The sequence below is a fragment of the Phytophthora cinnamomi genome (assembly GCF_018691715.1).
Source record: "Phytophthora cinnamomi strain GKB4 chromosome Unknown Contig8, whole genome shotgun sequence".
In the NCBI taxonomy this organism is placed as follows: Eukaryota; Oomycota; class Peronosporomycetes; order Peronosporales; family Peronosporaceae; genus Phytophthora; species Phytophthora cinnamomi.
In genome coordinates this window covers 947,173-962,295 of record NW_027150941.1, presented here as the reverse complement: position 1 = coordinate 962,295, position 15,123 = coordinate 947,173, and the positions used below count along the sequence as shown (strand labels likewise).

The 15,123-nt window shown below is 60.8% G+C and overlaps 4 protein-coding genes across 4 annotated transcripts; 1 reads left to right on the top strand and 3 right to left on the bottom strand.

Moving 5' to 3' along the window:
- Positions 1-305: 305 nt before the first annotated feature.
- Positions 306-9,874, bottom strand: IUM83_11750 (Cytidine deaminase; the record flags this gene model as incomplete). The annotated part of the gene is made up of 5 exons (XM_067936329.1): positions 306-352; positions 454-4,226; positions 4,300-7,021; positions 8,932-8,996; positions 9,066-9,874. 5 exons carry the CDS (start codon positions 9,872-9,874, stop codon positions 306-308), a joined length of 7,416 nt encoding a protein of 2,471 aa, XP_067798571.1.
- A 398-nt stretch (positions 9,875-10,272) lies between these two features.
- On the bottom strand, positions 10,273-10,962 carry IUM83_11749 (uncharacterized protein; the record flags this gene model as incomplete). Its single annotated transcript, XM_067936328.1, has 1 exon — positions 10,273-10,962. One exon carries the CDS (start codon positions 10,960-10,962, stop codon positions 10,273-10,275), a length of 690 nt encoding a protein of 229 aa, XP_067798547.1.
- A 221-nt stretch (positions 10,963-11,183) lies between these two features.
- Positions 11,184-13,287, top strand: IUM83_11748 (set domain; the record flags this gene model as incomplete). The annotated part of the gene is made up of 5 exons (XM_067936327.1): positions 11,184-12,071; positions 12,148-12,787; positions 12,858-12,976; positions 13,040-13,199; positions 13,277-13,287. The coding sequence occupies 5 exons, from the start codon at positions 11,184-11,186 to the stop codon at positions 13,285-13,287; spliced, it is 1,818 nt and encodes a 605-aa protein (XP_067798650.1).
- Positions 13,288-13,364: 77 nt separating this feature from the next.
- Positions 13,365-14,952, bottom strand: IUM83_11747 (putative S-adenosyl-L-methionine-dependent methyltransferase MidA; the record flags this gene model as incomplete). Its single annotated transcript, XM_067936326.1, has 4 exons — positions 13,365-13,416; positions 13,487-13,557; positions 13,623-13,744; positions 13,833-14,952. 4 exons carry the CDS (start codon positions 14,950-14,952, stop codon positions 13,365-13,367), a joined length of 1,365 nt encoding a protein of 454 aa, XP_067798552.1.
- Positions 14,953-15,123: the final 171 nt, after the last annotated feature.

Here is a 15,123-nt window from a genome sequence, read left to right as displayed (position 1 = left end):
AGTCGGACGAGTTCCCGCTACGCCGATGAAAGCTCCCACCTGAGCTCGGACGAACAGGTTTCCCGACTGCGAAGTCATCTCCACGGAAAGAGGACATCGACTTCAGGGGTCGAATTGATGAGCCAGCCACTCTGCTTTCCTTGTCTCCATCATCGTATTCGATCGCGTAGGTTCCATCCGCGTTGGCTCGGGAGATCGTTCCTTTAAAGTATTTATCCTTGCCCATGTAGCGGGCTTCTACCCGAGTCCCGACTCGGTAGCCTGGGCTCGAATCGGCAGTGCCCGACTTCGCTTCGCCTTTAGCTTCAGCCTTCGACGAGGTAGAACTCTTGCTCGCAGCCGCACTTGCAGACTTCACCAACCGAATATGAAGTGAATGCACGCTAGCTTCATATTCTCCATCAACGTACTCGATCGCATAAGTATCCCCAGAACAGACCCGAGCGATTGTACCAGGGTAAAACTTGCTTCTGCCCTTGTACTGAGCCTCCACCTTGTCGCCCTCTTTGAACTTCTTGGTCTTCGGGTCGTCGTCGCTGTCGCCGCCGCCCTTCTTGCCCAGCAACCGGATCAGCTCGGCCGCCACACCCGTCTCCTTCTCGCCGTCGTCGTAGTCGATGTCGTACGTGCCGTTCAGGCGGCAGCGCGAGATCACGCCCGGGTAGAACTTGCTCTTGCCCTTGTACTGAGCCTCCACCTTGTCGCCCTCTTTGAACTTCTTGGTCTTCGGGTCGTCGTCGCTGTCGCCGCCGCCCTTCTTGCCCAGCAACCGGATCAGCTCGGCCGCCACACCCGTCTCCTTCTCGCCGTCGTCGTAGTCGATGTCGTACGTGCCGTTCAGGCGGCAGCGCGAGATCACGCCCGGGTAGAACTTGCTCTTGCCCTTGTACTGAGCCTCCACCTTGTCGCCCTCTTTGAACTTCTTGGTCTTCGGGTCGTCGTCGCTGTCGCCGCCGCCCTTCTTGCCCAGCAACCGGATCAGCTCGGCCGCCACACCCGTCTCCTTCTCGCCGTCGTCGTAGTCGATGTCGTACGTGCCGTTCAGGCGGCAGCGCGAGATCACGCCCGGGTAGAACTTGCTCTTGCCCTTGTACTGAGCCTCCACCTTGTCGCCCTCTTTGAACTTCTTGGTCTTCGGGTCGTCGTCGCTGTCGCCGCCGCCCTTCTTGCCCAGCAACCGGATCAGCTCGGCCGCCACACCCGTCTCCTTCTCGCCGTCGTCGTAGTCGATGTCGTACGTGCCGTTCAGGCGGCAGCGCGAGATCACGCCCGGGTAGAACTTGCTCTTGCCCTTGTACTGAGCCTCCACCTTGTCGCCCTCTTTGAACTTCTTGGTCTTCGGGTCGTCGTCGCTGTCGCCGCCGCCCTTCTTGCCCAGCAACCGGATCAGCTCGGCCGCCACACCCGTCTCCTTCTCGCCGTCGTCGTAGTCGATGTCGTACGTGCCGTTCAGGCGGCAGCGCGAGATCACGCCCGGGTAGAACTTGCTCTTGCCCTTGTACTGAGCCTCCACCTTGTCGCCCTCTTTGAACTTCTTGGTCTTCGGGTCGTCGTCGCTGTCGCCGCCGCCCTTCTTGCCCAGCAACCGGATCAGCTCGGCCGCCACACCCGTCTCCTTCTCGCCGTCGTCGTAGTCGATGTCGTACGTGCCGTTCAGGCGGCAGCGCGAGATCACGCCCGGGTAGAACTTGCTCTTGCCCTTGTACTGAGCCTCCACCTTGTCGCCCTCTTTGAACTTCTTGGTCTTCGGGTCGTCGTCGCTGTCGCCGCCGCCCTTCTTGCCCAGCAACCGGATCAGCTCGGCCGCCACACCCGTCTCCTTCTCGCCGTCGTCGTAGTCGATGTCGTACGTGCCGTTCAGGCGGCAGCGCGAGATCACGCCCGGGTAGAACTTGCTCTTGCCCTTGTACTGAGCCTCCACCTTGTCGCCCTCTTTGAACTTCTTGGTCTTCGGGTCGTCGTCGCTGTCGCCGCCGCCCTTCTTGCCCAGCAACCGGATCAGCTCGGCCGCCACACCCGTCTCCTTCTCGCCGTCGTCGTAGTCGATGTCGTACGTGCCGTTCAGGCGGCAGCGCGAGATCACGCCCGGGTAGAACTTGCTCTTGCCCTTGTACTGAGCCTCCACCTTGTCGCCCTCTTTGAACTTCTTGGTCTTCGGGTCGTCGTCGCTGTCGCCGCCGCCCTTCTTGCCCAGCAACCGGATCAGCTCGGCCGCCACACCCGTCTCCTTCTCGCCGTCGTCGTAGTCGATGTCGTACGTGCCGTTCAGGCGGCAGCGCGAGATCACGCCCGGGTAGAACTTGCTCTTGCCCTTGTACTGAGCCTCCACCTTGTCGCCCTCTTTGAACTTCTTGGTCTTCGGGTCGTCGTCGCTGTCGCCGCCGCCCTTCTTGCCCAGCAACCGGATCAGCTCGGCCGCCACACCCGTCTCCTTCTCGCCGTCGTCGTAGTCGATGTCGTACGTGCCGTTCAGGCGGCAGCGCGAGATCACGCCCGGGTAGAACTTGCTCTTGCCCTTGTACTGAGCCTCCACCTTGTCGCCCTCTTTGAACTTCTTGGTCTTCGGGTCGTCGTCGCTGTCGCCGCCGCCCTTCTTGCCCAGCAACCGGATCAGCTCGGCCGCCACACCCGTCTCCTTCTCGCCGTCGTCGTAGTCGATGTCGTACGTGCCGTTCAGGCGGCAGCGCGAGATCACGCCCGGGTAGAACTTGCTCTTGCCCTTGTACTGAGCCTCCACCTTGTCGCCCTCTTTGAACTTCTTGGTCTTCGGGTCGTCGTCGCTGTCGCCGCCGCCCTTCTTGCCCAGCAACCGGATCAGCTCGGCCGCCACACCCGTCTCCTTCTCGCCGTCGTCGTAGTCGATGTCGTACGTGCCGTTCAGGCGGCAGCGCGAGATCACGCCCGGGTAGAACTTGCTCTTGCCCTTGTACTGAGCCTCCACCTTGTCGCCCTCTTTGAACTTCTTGGTCTTCGGGTCGTCGTCGCTGTCGCCGCCGCCCTTCTTGCCCAGCAACCGGATCAGCTCGGCCGCCACACCCGTCTCCTTCTCGCCGTCGTCGTAGTCGATGTCGTACGTGCCGTTCAGGCGGCAGCGCGAGATCACGCCCGGGTAGAACTTGCTCTTGCCCTTGTACTGAGCCTCCACCTTGTCGCCCTCTTTGAACTTCTTGGTCTTCGGGTCGTCGTCGCTGTCGCCGCCGCCCTTCTTGCCCAGCAACCGGATCAGCTCGGCCGCCACACCCGTCTCCTTCTCGCCGTCGTCGTAGTCGATGTCGTACGTGCCGTTCAGGCGGCAGCGCGAGATCACGCCCGGGTAGAACTTGCTCTTGCCCTTGTACTGAGCCTCCACCTTGTCGCCCTCTTTGAACTTCTTGGTCTTCGGGTCGTCGTCGCTGTCGCCGCCGCCCTTCTTGCCCAGCAACCGGATCAGCTCGGCCGCCACACCCGTCTCCTTCTCGCCGTCGTCGTAGTCGATGTCGTACGTGCCGTTCAGGCGGCAGCGCGAGATCACGCCCGGGTAGAACTTGCTCTTGCCCTTGTACTGAGCCTCCACCTTGTCGCCCTCTTTGAACTTCTTGGTCTTCGGGTCGTCGTCGCTGTCGCCGCCGCCCTTCTTGCCCAGCAACCGGATCAGCTCGGCCGCCACACCCGTCTCCTTCTCGCCGTCGTCGTAGTCGATGTCGTACGTGCCGTTCAGGCGGCAGCGCGAGATCACGCCCGGGTAGAACTTGCTCTTGCCCTTGTACTGAGCCTCCACCTTGTCGCCCTCTTTGAACTTCTTGGTCTTCGGGTCGTCGTCGCTGTCGCCGCCGCCCTTCTTGCCCAGCAACCGGATCAGCTCGGCCGCCACACCCGTCTCCTTCTCGCCGTCGTCGTAGTCGATGTCGTACGTGCCGTTCAGGCGGCAGCGCGAGATCACGCCCGGGTAGAACTTGCTCTTGCCCTTGTACTGAGCCTCCACCTTGTCGCCCTCTTTGAACTTCTTGGTCTTCGGGTCGTCGTCGCTGTCGCCGCCGCCCTTCTTGCCCAGCAACCGGATCAGCTCGGCCGCCACACCCGTCTCCTTCTCGCCGTCGTCGTAGTCGATGTCGTACGTGCCGTTCAGGCGGCAGCGCGAGATCACGCCCGGGTAGAACTTGCTCTTGCCCTTGTACTGAGCCTCCACCTTGTCGCCCTCTTTGAACTTCTTGGTCTTTCGGGTCGTCGTCGCTGTCGCCGCCGCCCTTCTTGCCCAGCAACCGGATCAGCTCGGCCGCCACACCCGTCTCCTTCTCGCCGTCGTCGTAGTCGATGTCGTACGTGCCGTTCAGGCGGCAGCGCGAGATCACGCCCGGGTAGAACTTGCTCTTGCCCTTGTACTGAGCCTCCACCTTGTCGCCCTCTTTGAACTTCTTGGTCTTCGGGTCGTCGTCGCTGTCGCCGCCGCCCTTCTTGCCCAGCAACCGGATCAGCTCGGCCGCCACACCCGTCTCCTTCTCGCCGTCGTCGTAGTCGATGTCGTACGTGCCGTTCAGGCGGCAGCGCGAGATCACGCCCGGGTAGAACTTGCTCTTGCCCTTGTACTGAGCCTCCACCTTGTCGCCCTCTTTGAACTTCTTGGTCTTCGGGTCGTCGTCGCTGTCGCCGCCGCCCTTCTTGCCCAGCAACCGGATCAGCTCGGCCGCCACACCCGTCTCCTTCTCGCCGTCGTCGTAGTCGATGTCGTACGTGCCGTTCAGGCGGCAGCGCGAGATCACGCCCGGGTAGAACTTGCTCTTGCCCTTGTACTGAGCCTCCACCTTGTCGCCCTCTTTGAACTTCTTGGTCTTCGGGTCGTCGTCGCTGTCGCCGCCGCCCTTCTTGCCCAGCAACCGGATCAGCTCGGCCGCCACACCCGTCTCCTTCTCGCCGTCGTCGTAGTCGATGTCGTACGTGCCGTTCAGGCGGCAGCGCGAGATCACGCCCGGGTAGAACTTGCTCTTGCCCTTGTACTGAGCCTCCACCTTGTCGCCCTCTTTGAACTTCTTGGTCTTCGGGTCGTCGTCGCTGTCGCCGCCGCCCTTCTTGCCCAGCAACCGGATCAGCTCGGCCGCCACACCCGTCTCCTTCTCGCCGTCGTCGTAGTCGATGTCGTACGTGCCGTTCAGGCGGCAGCGCGAGATCACGCCCGGGTAGAACTTGCTCTTGCCCTTGTACTGAGCCTCCACCTTGTCGCCCTCTTTGAACTTCTTGGTCTTCGGGTCGTCGTCGCTGTCGCCGCCGCCCTTCTTGCCCAGCAACCGGATCAGCTCGGCCGCCACACCCGTCTCCTTCTCGCCGTCGTCGTAGTCGATGTCGTACGTGCCGTTCAGGCGGCAGCGCGAGATCACGCCCGGGTAGAACTTGCTCTTGCCCTTGTACTGAGCCTCCACCTTGTCGCCCTCTTTGAACTTCTTGGTCTTCGGGTCGTCGTCGCTGTCGCCGCCGCCCTTCTTGCCCAGCAACCGGATCAGCTCGGCCGCCACACCCGTCTCCTTCTCGCCGTCGTCGTAGTCGATGTCGTACGTGCCGTTCAGGCGGCAGCGCGAGATCACGCCCGGGTAGAACTTGCTCTTGCCCTTGTACTGAGCCTCCACCTTGTCGCCCTCTTTGAACTTCTTGGTCTTCGGGTCGTCGTCGCTGTCGCCGCCGCCCTTCTTGCCCAGCAACCGGATCAGCTCGGCCGCCACACCCGTCTCCTTCTCGCCGTCGTCGTAGTCGATGTCGTACGTGCCGTTCAGGCGGCAGCGCGAGATCACGCCCGGGTAGAACTTGCTCTTGCCCTTGTACTGAGCCTCCACCTTGTCGCCCTCTTTGAACTTCTTGGTCTTCGGGTCGTCGTCGCTGTCGCCGCCGCCCTTCTTGCCCAGCAACCGGATCAGCTCGGCCGCCACACCCGTCTCCTTCTCGCCGTCGTCGTAGTCGATGTCGTACGTGCCGTTCAGGCGGCAGCGCGAGATCACGCCCGGGTAGAACTTGCTCTTGCCCTTGTACTGAGCCTCCACCTTGTCGCCCTCTTTGAACTTCTTGGTCTTCGGGTCGTCGTCGCTGTCGCCGCCGCCCTTCTTGCCCAGCAACCGGATCAGCTCGGCCGCCACACCCGTCTCCTTCTCGCCGTCGTCGTAGTCGATGTCGTACGTGCCGTTCAGGCGGCAGCGCGAGATCACGCCCGGGTAGAACTTGCTCTTGCCCTTGTACTGAGCCTCCACCTTGTCGCCCTCTTTGAACTTCTTGGTCTTCGGGTCGTCGTCGCTGTCGCCGCCGCCCTTCTTGCCCAGCAACCGGATCAGCTCGGCCGCCACACCCGTCTCCTTCTCGCCGTCGTCGTAGTCGATGTCGTACGTGCCGTTCAGGCGGCAGCGCGAGATCACGCCCGGGTAGAACTTGCTCTTGCCCTTGTACTGAGCCTCCACCTTGTCGCCCTCTTTGAACTTCTTGGTCTTCGGGTCGTCGTCGCTGTCGCCGCCGCCCTTCTTGCCCAGCAACCGGATCAGCTCGGCCGCCACACCCGTCTCCTTCTCGCCGTCGTCGTAGTCGATGTCGTACGTGCCGTTCAGGCGGCAGCGCGAGATCACGCCCGGGTAGAACTTGCTCTTGCCCTTGTACTGAGCCTCCACCTTGTCGCCCTCTTTGAACTTCTTGGTCTTCGGGTCGTCGTCGCTGTCGCCGCCGCCCTTCTTGCCCAGCAACCGGATCAGCTCGGCCGCCACACCCGTCTCCTTCTCGCCGTCGTCGTAGTCGATGTCGTACGTGCCGTTCAGGCGGCAGCGCGAGATCACGCCCGGGTAGAACTTGCTCTTGCCCTTGTACTGAGCCTCCACCTTGTCGCCCTCTTTGAACTTCTTGGTCTTCGGGTCGTCGTCGCTGTCGCCGCCGCCCTTCTTGCCCAGCAACCGGATCAGCTCGGCTGCCACACCCGTCTCCTTCTCGCCGTCGTCGTAGTCGATGTCGTACGTGCCGTTCAGGCGGCAGCGCGAGATCACGCCCGGGTAGAACTTGCTCTTGCCCTTGTACTGAGCTTCCACTGGTTGGCCAACCTTAAAAGTAGTTTTGCCTGATGGGGCTAGTGTTGTCTCTGAAGTAGTTGTTTTTTTTGCCGGTGGTGCTGATTCAATGGCACGTACGTGGATTGTAGGGACTGCTAGAACCTTTTCGCCGTCGTCGAAGGTGATGTCATAAGACCCATTCAAGCGACATCGGGCAACTACACCGGGGTAGTAACCATCCTTTCCTTTGCGTTTCGCTTCAATCTCTTGTCCTTGCTTAAATTTATGCTTGGGCTGCGCAGAGGAATCATCGCTTGTCGACGGCGCACTTGGTCTTTTCACTAGAGGCCGTTTTGGGCGGATTGGTTCGTCCTCACTTAGAACGGCGGGTTTTGGCTTTGCTACCGTGCTGGCACCTGCGCGAATATTTGCTCCCGGCACACGTTTCTCCAGATCTCCTGATTCCAGCTCCAGGTCACAACTCCCATCGGCATTCACACGAAACACAATGCACTGCACGTAATCCTGGTACCCACGTAGCTTGGCCTCCACTTTCTGCCCCTTTTTCCAAGCTAACTCGGAGCTTGAGGTATCGTCTTGCTTAGGGGGAGCTGGACTCGGTTTCTTAGGACTCGGCTTCTTTGGCTCTTCCCGCTTGATATACTTGGGACGAACCCGTAGCTCCACCTCGCCGTCGTCATACTCGATATCATACAACCCCCCAGTGCGGCACTTCTTAATTTTACCAGCAAAATAGCGCTCTCTTCCTTGAAATCGAGCTTCGATTCGATCACCAGACTCGTATCCTGGATCCTTTTCGTCATCAGAGTCCTTTGCTTTTGGAGGTTTTTTCTTTGTCTCTTCTCCGTCAGATAAATCTCGAGCCTTGATCACACGCGCTCGCGATATCTCGAGGATGTAGTTTTCCTCGACGTTTTTCTCGTAGAGCCCACTATCAAACTCAATATCGTACGTTCCATTCGGACGAACACGTGCGATCACACCGACTTCATAGCCTCTTTCCCCGAGCGGTATGGCTTGGATCTCCTCGCCCCTTTGAAACCGAGGCTTCTTCTCCTCTGTCTTTCGGTTGGAGCGGGCTGAACGAGATCGCTTTTTCTCTGATTTTCGTCTACTGGTTCGCCTGTGACCCGCCGAACTGGATGAGGAAGATGACGAGGAGCTGGAAGAGGAGCTGGATGAGGAGCTCGATACGTAGCGCTTCTTTGATCTGCGCTTCTTTTCTGCCTTCGATGTCTTTTTGTTGATTGCGTTTAATGGTCTGCCACACATCTCGCACTCGTCCATATCATAATTGTTGTCAAACTTGCAGTGCAAACATTTAATGTACCCTTCGCCACGCAGTCCAGGTCGCGGCTTAGATGTTTCGCATATTTCGCAGTGCGTGGCCCAATCAGCAATTTGCTGGTGTGCGCACACTCGACAAACCCATCCGAGCCTGGGCAATGGTGTAGCGAACTCGGGGCTAGCGGCAGCATGGTCCACAACTCTAGGGGCTTGAGTCGCGACGGGCACTACAGTTTGCAGTTCGTACCCTCGAGCAGGGCTTTCTTGCTCAAACGAATGAGGTCTGATAAAATACAGTAGGAACATCAGGGGAGTGAGGCCACACTTCGATATATCCTCATGCATACGCGAGGAATCACTTACTGTCCGCTCGACCAGCTGCTAAAGCGAGGAGGTGAGTTCTCCATTCTGAGGTGGTGAGTTGAACCAGCCGAAGCACTCCTTGCGACTCCCACATCGGTCATTTCTAGAAAGCGCACATACGAGACCGACGTCGTGTCGGACGGCTTCGCGAGTTGAATCATCAAGAAATGGAGCGTAGTTTCGGGCATAGGAACGCTGTAGTCTCGCAGGATGGTAGCGAAGGTCGATCGAGACACAAAACCTGTCCGATGTGCGTCATACTGTGCAAAGGTGTCACCGAGTTCAACACCGCTGTTCACTAGGACGCTCCGCCGAGCAGCCACCATCGACCGCATATTGTCCCTGTGGAGCAAAGAAAAAAATCGTCAGAAGAAGAATAGGTATGGCCACTACGAGGCAAAATCCACTCACAACTCCTGCGCGTCAAGCTCAAGGAACCGACTCAACGACATGTAGTCGATGAGCCCCGAGCCTGGAATACTGAAGAGCTGGCCGATACTCTGGAGCACGTGGTCTCTCAGAATCACCCCCATCCTGCCCAGCGCCTCCTGTATCGAGCCGAGCCGAATCCCCCCAGTGTACGACATATCATAGGACTGGAAGAACGGGCCCAAGTCCAGATACGCCTGGGCTCGCACGAGTGCCTCTCTCACTTGCTGCTTGAGCTGCTGCGGCGTAGACACGGGGGAGACGACGGCGGCGGCTCCAGCACCTGGGGAGTAGCTTCGAGGCGGCCACTCCGCCGGCCGATGCATTCCGTGGGCCATACCAACGCCCGAATGCGGCGACATGAAGTTCGCGTCGTGCATGGCGTCCATGTGGGCGACTGGGCTGATGGGGATCATCGGCGGGCCGCCCTGGTAGTGGATCGGCGACATGAGCACTCCTCCGCCTGCGTAGTGGCCGTGGCCGTGCATCATGGCGCTGGGGGACGTGGCCGGACGCTGGTACGGCTGGTGTTGATGTTGCTGCTGCTGATGATGATGGTAGGTGAGAGGGAGGCTGGCGGTGCCGTAGGGGCCGTAGTGGTGCGGTGGCGGCTCCATCCTGCTGGGCTGCCTGTAGGCTGCGGAGGGCGCCGCCACGACCTCGCGCGAGTGGGTGATGCCGCGCCAGTACTCGGGGTCCAGAGGCGTGGGGCGCCCGTCGCTCGAGTCGAAGCCGTCGTCGTCGTCGGAGCTGTCCGAGCGCGCCAGGTACGCGAGCGCCTCCATCTTCATGGGCGTCTCCTGCTCCGCTTCTTCTTTCTCTTGTGCCTGCGCCCCGTCGAGAGGATCGCAACCGACATTGACAGGAATATCCTACCGTCCAGCGGCGGAAGCGCTCCGTCGCTCCTTCTGGACGGGCCGGGCCGCCACCAGCGCGCGCGCTTCATGGCGACGGTGGCCAGTGCAGACGCAGCATTTTAGTCCCAGTTGCTTTTTGTAATATTGCGGTAAAGGAGTCGCACTTCAAGCGTCCACATCGGTGGATCGGAGGACACTCAGGCAAGACTTGCCCACTTACACCGACAAGGTCAGCAGCGTCAAGATCAAACGACTCAATTGTTAGCGCTACGGTAACCTGCCCGCCTGCCTACCTGATAGCACTCGCACACTACCCGTACAAGCATTCCCCCTCATTCGTACAGGATGTAGCCAAAGTCCTTGTCCTCTCCGTCCGTCTTCTCGCGCTTCGAGCGCGAGCGCTTGGTGATCACGGCCAGCACGACGGCCGCGAGCAGCACCACGGCGCCTCCGACCACGCTCAGGAAGGAGGTCTGCGAGCTGGCGATGTCTACGTCGGCGGCATCCGTGGCTAGCAAGGCCGTGGCCGTGGCCGAGTTGCCGTTCTTGTTCGTGGCGAGGCTGTCGACCAGGTCCTCCAGCGCCTTCTGCTTGTGCGCCTGCTCGTCGGCGAACACGTCGGTGGCCGGGCCGTCGGCCAGGAAATCCACGAGCTGGTTGACCTTGTCCTGCTGCGCGGCGTCGCTGGCCAGGAAGCTCTGCAGCGCCGCCAGGTCTGCGGCCGGCCGGTCCGCCGCGAGTGCTAGGTTGTCGTTGGTGGTGGTGTCGTCCTCGTCGTCCTCGTCCTCACCATCGTCTTCTTCGTTGTCGCTGTTGTTGTCGTCGCTGCCGCTGCTGGCGCTGGAGTCGCCGTCACCGTCGTCGCCCTCGTCGTCGCCGTCGTCCTGGGCCTGCAGCTTGTTCTGCGGCGCGAGAACGTCGAGCAGCCGGTCCAGCTGGTCCTGCTTGGCCTGCTGCTCCTGCGCGAACACGTCGGTCTGGGCGAGCAGGCGCTGGCTGTCGCTGTCGGCGAACGCTTGCATCGCGGGCGGCAGTGACCGGAGAAGGGAGGAAGGAACGGAGGAGAAGGAGGGGAAGGCGCTGGAGCCTCGAGCAAGATACGCGAATGGCCTTTGACGCGCATCGCGTCGTTTCGCGCAAGATCTCGCGGGCGCACCCCTAATAAAGGGTGCGAGCCGCCGCGCGCCGTAAAACCGGCCACTTCCCTAAACGGCCCAGCAGGAGATCCAGGCCGGCGGACGAGATGGCGTTCCGGGGCGTGCTGCTGCAGCTGGCCGAGGCCGAGAGCGAGGCGGGCTTCCGCGTGGTGGCCCCCGACGCGGCGCTGACGCTGCCGCCGCGGCCGGCGCCCGCGCGCGAGTCGTTCCTGACCAAGTGGAGCCAGCAGAAGCTCGTGGTGGCCGACGCCGTGAGCGGCGCGCTGCTGCAGGTGGCGCGCCTGGCCGCCGTGGCGCTGCAGCCGCACGAGCAGTCGGTGCTGTGGGGCGTCACAGCCCCGTTCGCGCCGCCCGAGGGCCGCACGGTGGGCGCCGCGCCCCTGGACAGCTACGCGCCGGCCGTCCAGAAGACGCACGTGCTGACCAGCCGCAAGGCGCACAAGGACGCGTCCTCGTCCTCGTCCTCGCTGGCCGCGGCCGTGGCCTCGCCCAGCCTCATCGCGCGCGCCGACGCGCCGCCGGGCCACACGCTGCTGAGGCCCCGCGGGGGCTCGGAGCCGCCCGCGCGCCTGTGCTTCTGCTTCCACTTCCGCTCGACCTTCGAGTTCGAGCTGTTCGCGCGCGCGGTGGCCGCCTTCTCGCGCATGCAGCGGTACGCGCTGCTGCAGAGCTCCGTGGTCATGGAGATGGAGATCAGCCAGGAGTACAAGAAGAGCAAGGCGCTGGACGGCGTGCGGCAGCAGGCCGCGGCCTTCAAGGCCAGGAAGCGGCAGGAGAGGATGGAGCTCCTGAGGGCCAGGCGGCAGGAGAAGAAGCCCGTGCAGCAGCAGCCGCAGACGCAGGCCACGCCAAAGGCCAAGACGAAGCCCAAGGTCGCGGCCGCCACGCCGCCCAGCAAGATGTTGTGCGTCTTGTGCCGCATCCAGAGGAAGCCCGACGCGCCGGAGTACCCGAAACACCCGTTCGTGCTTAAGGTTGGTGGTGCATTGATCCAACTGATGCTGCTTATTGGTTGTGCTCATGGTGCTGCGTGTTATTATTGCTGAGTAGGACGGCAAGGGTGAGGTGGTCCATATCTGCAAGGTCTGCTTGCAGCGTGTCCTGCAGCAGCGCCTCCAGACGCCCCAGGTCGCGAAGGGCGGCCCCGATAACTACTGCGGACTGTGCGCCCGATCGACGGACAAGATGACAGCCAAGTCCATCAAGGCGTGTGCACACTCATTTTGCACGCGGGTGTATTGCATGCCCTGCATCGACAAGCTGATAGGCAAGGCGCAGGCCCACAAAGTGTGGCGGACCAAGCACTGGCTGTGCCCGAACTGCTCAACAGATGATGATAACGTTGCTGACAAAAAGACGAATGGTGTCGAAACTGTGCCAACTCAAACTGTTGTTGCAGCAGCACCGGCACCCAAGCAGAAGAAGCGGAAGCGACGCAACGAAATTGAGGAGAGTACTGCAGATGAAGACGACCCAGAACCTCTGGCGCCAGCTAGCTCGGAGCCCGAGATGAAGCCGCTTGACTACGTGGTGACATATTTCAAATTCTTGTTGAAGCGCGAAGTGAAGGACGAGTTTAAGGAGTCGGAGGACGTGTGCTTTTGCTGTAAGGACGGTGGAGATGTGATCGAATGTGACTGGAAGGGCATGAATGGTGCTTTCGCACGCTGCCCGAAAGTGTACCATGAAGGTAAGCGAGCACTCGATTATCTTGTGTCATAACGTGCGACTAATTCTGTGATCGTCCTGCGTGAGGACAGACTGTTTGGGATACGAAGTACCGGAGGGCAAGACGTGGGTGTGCCCACGCCACCGCTGCCAGGATTGCGGCATCATTGCTCTATATTCTTGTCGATTTTGTGTCACGTCATTTTGCGAGGTAAGTTGCATCGTTATCTACTACCCTTTGTTACACAATGACTGACTCCGTGCTACCACACAGGATCATTTGCCGAAGGATGTTAAAAAGCTTGGCCTTGCGACAAAGGACATCCCCACATCGAGCTATATTATGTGTCCGAGATGCAGCGAGCAGGCACAAGATGCTCTCAAGCAAAAGAAGATTGGGTCTGATCTTCACTCCAAGCTCTTCTTCCGTCGACGTGCGGGCAAACGTTGATCAGTATTATTCGAGCAGCAACATTTTTCTTGTCGTTTTTTGCGCATTTGTTGAATGCAGACTCTATCTAAAACAAAAAAGTGGTGTCTTTTTGCGGGATCACCGTTTGTTCGAGCACGCCAACGAGTTGCAAGGGCACTCGCGAAAGTTAAGACAAGATGAAGCTCGTGTTTGAGTAATCCTCTAGCAGCGGATTGTATCTGAACACCAAACAGGACGTCAGTCGAAACCAGCATTTACAACATGCCGGAGTACGCCCACCTCACGTACCGAGTAATAGTCTTGGTCTTCTGTACATCAGCAAACTCCTTCAAAAACTCTGATGACTTGACGACGGAAACCTGCGGACAAGCAATATCATCTCAGCCTAAAGGCTTGGACTGCTTTCCTGCACAAAATAACGTACCTCTTCAGGCTGGCGCTGAAGCGCGGAGCAGTAAGCCTTCTTGAGTCGCTCGAAGTCGGTGGCGAAGAAAATATCAGCAATTCCCCCTTGCACCAAGTACGTGTCGTGGTCCTTCGTCACGCCTACAGACAATCAAGCGCTCATGAGTTAGCTCATCGTGTGATGATTGCATCCATGATGTGGCATTTCGGTCCAAGCAGTCATCTCCACCTGTAACTTTCGACGCGACCAGGGGGGCGTTCCCAGCAAAAAGCGTGCCGGATGACGTGGCCGTGGGGCTGAGCGGGTGCTCGATAGCTTTGATGGGCGACTTATCGTCCAGGTTGGGGGCCGGCAGTGAATCAAAGTCGGCTGCGATCAAGTGGTGCTTCGGGAAGGCCGTGCGTAGCGTGTTCAGCAGCTGCATGGCGCCCGTAGGGATGAAGGCCGAGTGCAGGACCGGGTCGACTTTGCCCAGCATGCGGCGCACACGCTGCGCCAGTCCGCTGTTGTTCTTGTACGACACGCGCAGCGGCAGCTCGCAGCCGAAGTAGCGCAGTGTCTGGCGGATCAGCATGTCGTTCATGGGGCGCGTGGCCTCGCGCAGCAGCGGCTCGGCGTCGCCGTCGCTCTCTCTCTGCTGCATCTGCACGACGGTCTCGAACCACTTGCCGTTCTGCAGCGCGACCTTGTCGTGCGGCAGGTTGTCCAGCACCTCGAGCGCCAGGAAGAAGCACTGCGCGTTGACGGGCGCGTGCGTGTCCGCGAAGGTCAGGATGTCCTGGTTGAGCACCGTGCAGTGCTGCGGGTGCGCGGCGGCGACGCGCCTCCGCTGGCGCTCGGCCATCACGGGGCTGATCTCGACGAGCGTGTACTTGGTCTTGGCGTACACGTCGGGCGCGTGCTGCTGCAGGTAGTCCAGGATGTGCAGCGCGTTGGAGCCGGAGCCGCCGCCGATCTCGAAGACCAGGAGCTGCTCCTGGCGCAGGAACGGCGAGCTCAGCATGTAGCGCGCCAGCGCCTGCGAGTAGTGCGGCGCGAAGACCTCCACGGGCGTGAGCCAGGCCTCGGGGCTCTCCCTGTACAGCTGCGCCACCACGTTGCGGTACTCGCCGGCGCCCCAGAGGTTGCCGAAGTCGATGCCCTGCGTCGGCGCGTGCAGCACCTCCCGCTGCTGCGTCGTGAAGTAGCCGGCCTCCTTGGCGTACAGCGACGCGTAGATGAGCTCGCGCGTGAGCACGCCGCCCTCCTCCGCCTCCGCTGCGGCGGCGCTGGACGCCAGGCCGCGCGCCGTTGGCAGGAGTCGCGTCGCCGGCCGGCTCCGAGCCGCCCCAGCCACAGCGAGCCGCATGTCAATTCGAAAAGACACAATCTGGGTCGATCACAACCGGATTTTGAACTCGTGCAGCTAAATAACCCAAACAGAGAGAGACTTGGTGTTTGTATCGGCCTATACGGAATCCAAGTCACGGGAAAGAAAACCCACCGGCAGGGGAGGGTTTTTTTATATCCGCAACAGCAA